Raw genomic sequence first — 6,637 nt, forward strand, 5'->3', positions numbered from 1 at the left:
ACAGCAGAGGAGGGCTGCTTTCTCTGGAGCTGTACCAGCTGATCATAAACACATCCTCCCTCTGCAGCTACAGTCAGAACCTGGGAATGAATGTCCCTGTGTGACCGGTGGAGACTGTACTGCCTGCAGCTGCTATCAGAGCCAAACCTAGCACGTGTAATAATCCCTTGAGTTTCAGTCAGTGTCTGATTTTCTTCTTCTCTTCATAACGACAATGCCACCCCTTCAGACACTGTGATACAAACAAACTGAAGAGGTGATCTTCTCACTCATCTACGTCCAAAACTGACAGAGCAATCACACATCTCAGTCACACTGACCAATGGTGCCAAGTCTATCACTCACTGAAAACCCCAGGCAAAAATTGTAGTGAAATGTGACTGTTTTTTCCACTCCTCCAGCTCTATCTTCCTTTTGCAAACCTGAAAATACCTCACAGCAATTGTGGATGGTTTTAACAGTTTGTCCCACCCCTTGGGCTGTACCTTTTTATCATCTGAGGCCAAATGAGACTCTGCACACAAACACTCACAAAGCTAAAGGCTCTGTAAGGACACGTATTGTGTCAAATCAGGTCACTTTCTTAGGTCATGGAGATTTTGAATCTTTTTCTACAGTCCTCCAGTCCTGTCTCCCTGCTGGGGGCTCTGGGGGGCCTGCTCCTCATCTATCTGTTCTCCACCTTCAGCCTCAGCTCCCAGGAGGACTGGAAAGAACCTCCAGGACCAAAACCACTTCCCCTACTCGGGAACCTGCTGCAGCTTGACCTCAAGACACCCTACAACACATTACTCAAGGTGAGGTGGTGCCATAAAAGTAGTTTTCTTTGTTAGTTTGTTGTTTCTGCTCTTAAAGCTGTATTACCCAGTTAATGTATGTCTACCCTTCAGCAGCTTTTATTAGAATCAGTCATAAGGTTCCTGTTGTCTTTGTGAAACTTTGATCCTGATTGATTTTTAGCCAGTAATGGAATAAATAAAGTTATGGTCAAAGAAGTGTAGTACATGAGGTGGTGACTACAGCAAGAATCCCCAGACAATTTTGATCCCTGTCACAAAAATATGGACTTTAAATCTGTTTTAGAGAAATTCTCAAACTTACATTAACACCAGGCCCCATAAAGGGGGACTGATCTAACTCCCCACTGCTCCTCTCTTCACCCAAGTGTAAAGACATACAGCCGCAGATTAGAACAAACAACCACAAAGCTGATCACCAATCTTCACCATAGGGTTTTCCGTTACCAAGCACCCATATGAACTGCCCTATGTTTGAACACAGCAATTGTTTTGGTTAATCCATGGCTTGCATCGAAGTCTTATCACAAGAAGCCAACAGAACTGCACTGTCTGCAAAGAGCAAACACCTCTTTGACCACAATTGTGATTATTCAGTTATACTTCATTCCCACCGCAATTAGCAGGTGCACGCAGGTTTTTTAAACCTGGGTAGACCCACTAAATGGCTTTATTTCAAATGCCACTAAGTGACGGTGCGTCATTGCATCTCTGCGGTTGAAGAACTGAAATTACCACGCCCACCCAGGTGTTGCGTTCCCATCATTGCCGATCGGAGCCAGAGGCGATAAAAACCTGTGTCTACTGCAGAGTGATTTGACCTGGGTGTGAATCCCGTTTGTACGCATTCCCAATACATTAAAAAGCCAGATGTTAGCGGGTATTACTGGGTTTTTTGTGCAGTGGTAATGAGGCTTTACAAGAAACCTTAAATTTTGACATTGACCTGAGTTCATTATTACCCCTGTTGTGACATTAAGTTGGGCATTTTTACATGTCATGACATGACATAGAAAAGCAGCTGGTGTATATACAGCATTAACACCTAGTTTAATTATAGTTGTACTGGAGTATATCGTTTACATTTTAATTACGACTGGATCTTTAAAAAGACTTAAAACTGGGTTACACAAACTTACACAAACTTGGGGTAGAGAAAACACTGGTGGAGTGTCATTCCAGTGTGCTTCAGCTGTACCTCTTGTTCCTACATGTATCCAGCAGTACGCTACGTACTGTAACTGGTACATCATGGACTGTAATTTGAAATGTAACATTGCTTTCTTTCTCCCATGTGTGTTTGTGTGTAATGAAAATGCACTTACAGTGTTCTGCTTTCGTTAGCTTTCAAAGAAATATGGATCAGTGTTCACCATCCATATGGGACCAAAGAAAGTGGTGGTTCTGGCAGGATACAAGACGGTGAAGGAGGCACTTGTTAACTATGCCGACGAGTTTGGAGACAGAGATGCAATGCAAATTTTGAATGAACTTAATAAAGGACATGGTAAGGAAATATCTCTTCCCTTTTTCTAATTCTGTCCAGCCTTCAACCCTCAGTTGTGTATCTTGCATTTTTTTATTGAATCACTTTTACTCAGGTATTACATGGTCAAATGGTGAAACATGGAAAGAAATGAGGCGCTTTGCCTTGATGAACCTGAAAGACTTTGGGATGGGCAAGAAGGCGTGCGAGGACAAAATCATTGAGGAATGCCACCACCTCATTGGAGTGCTTAGGAAATTCAACGGTCTTTTTTTAACATAATCAATTTGTGTATAGTATTTTTTTGTGAAAAATGAAAGCAATAATTTTAATTTTTTTCTTGTTTCCCTTTTCAAAGGAGAAGCTTTTGATGCCACCCAACCAATGTATTATGCAGTCGCTAATGTTATTGGCTCCATGGTCTACGGCAGCAGATTTGAATACGATGATGCACAGTTTACATTCATGGTAGACTGCACGAACACACGTTTGAAACTTGCAGCTTCCCCCTTAATACAGGTATCATTTTGTATTTTTGAGAAACTTTTAGAGCAAAATATTAAATGAATAACACATGAACTTTTGCACCTAATAATAAGATTTTTTTCTCTTGCCTAATAAAATCTATGTTAAATGTGATTTTGAAAAAATGATACAAATATCTCCTTTGACAGGTGTACAACATTTTCCCATGGTTATTGAAATGGCTTCCTGACAGAAAGAAATTCCACAGATTGGATGCTGTCAATAGAAAACAGAATGTAGAGATGATCAGTCGTTTGGAGAAAACTCTTGATCCACAGATGTGCAGAGGCTTTGTGGATTCCTTTCTGGTTCAAAGGCAAAGTCTAGAGGTTGGAAAACATTTCTATAAAAAAATGTTTTTAGTTTATGTAGCTTAGGTATCGTGGAAAGCTGTTAATGATGTGCTGAATGTACACAGCAATCTTCTTCTGTCTCTCACTGAGGATAAACATAAGTAACTAGTTTTGCTGTTTATATGTGAACTCTATACATTTTATGTCAGTTGTCAGTATATACATGCATGAGAACAGACAGATCTATGTGCTTATGTTTTATTTACTCTGGCATCCTGAGATCTTTCATGCTTTCTTTGTCATTGAGAACAACAGTGACATCAACTGCCATTTTAAGTGAGCTGAGGTTATAGGGTTATATGTCAGTTTACACAAATGTGATCCCAGCATGTTGATCTGCTGCATGGTCATCTGCTGCTGTTGATATTGATGCATTTCCATTCACATCAGCTTGTTTGTCTACCTCTTTCCATCTTCTATAAACTGCCAATTCCGGTTTGATTCCTCAGTGTAAACAGGCACACACTTCACATTTGTCTGTCATTCTGTGCTACGTCAAATGTTGCATTGCTCTACTTGGTCTGTCCAATTGCGTTCAAGGTCATTTGGTTCTATGCCCTTCAATAACACCACTTGAAAATAAAAAAATGAACTGAATTTGTTCTGGTGATATCAGGCCAAAGACGTGCTTCACTGGCAAAAAAAAGAAAAAAGAAAAAATGGAATTTAAAATTGAAAAATTAAAAAAATATATATCTTTGGAATCAGATTTGTTTAAATAAATGCTCTGGCATATCATTATCTGCAGGAATCTGGAAATAATCATTTCTTTGATGATGAAAACCTTTTGATGACAATTCAGAATCTATTTGGTGGTGGCATGGACACAACCGCAACTACACTGAGATGGGGACTTCTGCTCATGGTCAAGTATCCAAAAATACAAGGTAAGGAGCTTAAAATATCCACAACTTAAACAAATAAACAGATACAATACAAGTCACACTGTAAGAAAATTTTCTTCATGCAAACAAAAGCTTTTTATCTTCCAGACCAGGTCCAGGAGGAGCTGAGCAGGGTTATAGGAAGTCGTCAAGTGCAGGTCGAGGACAGGAAGAACCTGCACTTTACCAATGCTGTCATCCATGAGACACAGAGACTGGCCAGCATTACCCCTGTGGCTCTTCCTCACAAAACTACCCGGGATGTAATCTTCCAGGGTCACTTTATTAAGAAGGTATGACTGAATAAAACTAAAAATTAAATGTAGCAAGTATTTAGTATGAGAGCTGGCATTCTCTTAAACTACTGTAATCTTTCTGTATCTTTTATTTCACTGTTTTTTTTGTCTTCGAAACTTCATTCCAGTGTCCATATTCAGGAGGCACTATAATATAACTTTTACTTATTCTAGAATGTTCCAGTGATTTTATACCATTTTTAATATTCTTTTAAAATTAGGAAATTATTCACATTTATAATGGAAAGTCTATGGGAGCAACCTGAAAGCTGAAATCTCAATAAATGCTGAAGTATGGTTAGGAGCCCCACCTAGAAATGCATATTGCCATTTTGTCAGTCAATTTCCGCTTCTATTTATTACATTGTATCCTTCTGCATCTGCTGTTTACACTCTGGGATGCCGCTACCATGATGTCAACAAATGCACATGGTGGGATCATGCAGCACACTGTTATGTTTTGACAACAGGAGCACATAGCAACCAACACCAGACTGTCAACTAACATGGCACGGGTGGTTAGGTTTAGGGACTGGAGGCACATGGTAAGAAGTAGAAAAAAACAAATCATATTCAGAAGAGACACAAACACTGGACTCCCACATGAAAGTCCGTTTTTTGTGCGACCCATCCACCAGCCCTTCCACCCATACAAAAACGATGCAACCACCTCTGTCTGGCCATATTCTTAGTTCAGCTTCCGTTTATTTCCATTCAAACACGTTAAAAACATGAAGGAATGAAACTGTCATGCACACAATTGTTGGTGGTGCTAAAATATTTGAAAAACTGCTGTTGTAGCTAACAGCTTTCAGTTTTAGCACATTTCCTCAGAAAATGCAAATGTTCTACTTTCTTGATGTGAAATACTGTTTTTTGAAGGAGTTGTAGAAGAAGACCATCACCTATTATTTCCTGTTGCCTACAGGGGACCACAGTTTATCCTCTCTTGGCATCTGTCCTGTATGATGAGAGTGAGTGGGAGCACCCACACAGCTTTTATCCCGCTCACTTCTTGGACAAAGATGGAAAGTTTGTCAAGCGAGATGCCTTCTTGGCTTTTTCTGCAGGTTTGTAAATTGAGCAAGCCCTCTAGTTCATTATTAGTGTAATGACCGATGGCCTTAAGTTTTCACTCCGCTCTATCTGGCAGGTCGCAGAGCTTGTCCTGGAGAGAGTCTGGCCAGGATGGAGGTCTTCATCTTCCTCACCACCCTCCTGCAGCACTTTCGTTTCACTGCTCCTCCAGGAGTTTCAGAGGATGAATTGGATCTGAGTCCACCTGGAAGCTTTGTCCGCTACCCTTCACATCATAAATTGTGTGCTATCTGTATTTGAGGAGGATTGCTTGACATTATGTGTTGACCCAGTGACATGAATTTTATTTTGTTCAACTTTTTTGTATTCCGTAATATGTCAAATAATGGTCAGAGCTTCTATTTACTTCAAATGCAGAGGGTACTAGGTCTTTATTTGAAGCAGGATACACTCAAAAAAATCAAATTGGATATATGTTACATTACATAAGTGTAACATGTAGCTTCTATTACATAAATTTATGTTTTGTGGATAAACGTTTTGAAATCATTTAGTTTTAGCATGACATGCGGCAACTTAAAATTTACTAGATTAATTTATGTTCATACAATCTAATACTAAAGGGTTTAGATAGCAAACCATTTCTGATTACCCCTCCAGAGTAAAAGGTGGCAGTTTTGCACCAATGACGCTGGTTAAGTGCTATTCCAACAAAGTTTGTTTTGCGATATTTTTCCAAACTTGACACCAACTGGAGGTAAACTAAGTTGACAGGTGCTGAATGTAAACACTCTTGATATGTCAAAAAGATATGGTTTAGTGGTATATATATTGCAATAAACTGACTTACTGTTCACCTAGAGAGAGTCATTTGGGAGGCCTTTGTTTGACTGTTGAATCATGGTAACAGCAAATGACATGTTTAGTTTTATGAAGACTACTTCTCTTGCCACCACCTCAAATGTCATCAGTCAAGCCTTTATGACCTTGATGACGCCTTCAAGTGAAGACAGTATATTTCAGCTACATCACAAAATTAAGCGTGCACGTGTCATGTCATTCATACTTGCATGAACTCCTCATCGAGATTTTATCCAACTTCAATTTTTGTCCATACCATCTATAGCCTTTGAGCTAAAACCTTGTTCAAAGCTTGAGTTTTCATATAAGAGGGGCCTAGGTGTCAAATGTCAGATTCGCCACCAAACAGGAAGTGGTTTGTATCTTCACTGTCATGGTCAGATAGTCATATCTGATC

General features: G+C 39.6%; 1 protein-coding gene across 1 annotated transcript; it reads left to right on the forward strand.

Moving 5' to 3' along the window:
- The first annotated feature begins 519 nt into the window (after positions 1–519).
- Positions 520–6,241, forward strand: LOC148186908 (cytochrome P450 2K1-like). The gene is made up of 9 exons (XM_088089133.1): positions 520–797; positions 2,142–2,304; positions 2,399–2,548; positions 2,642–2,802; positions 2,958–3,137; positions 3,910–4,048; positions 4,154–4,338; positions 5,270–5,411; positions 5,495–6,241. The coding sequence occupies exons 1-9, from the start codon at positions 591–593 to the stop codon at positions 5,677–5,679; spliced, it is 1,512 nt and encodes a 503-aa protein (XP_087945259.1). The 5' UTR covers positions 520–590; the 3' UTR covers positions 5,680–6,241.
- Positions 6,242–6,637: the final 396 nt, after the last annotated feature.

Source organism: Plectropomus leopardus, chromosome 16 (genome assembly GCF_026936395.1).
Source record: "Plectropomus leopardus strain MGB_pleo_1.0 chromosome 16, ASM2693639v1, whole genome shotgun sequence".
NCBI classification, from domain to species: Eukaryota; Metazoa; Chordata; class Actinopteri; order Perciformes; family Serranidae; genus Plectropomus; species Plectropomus leopardus.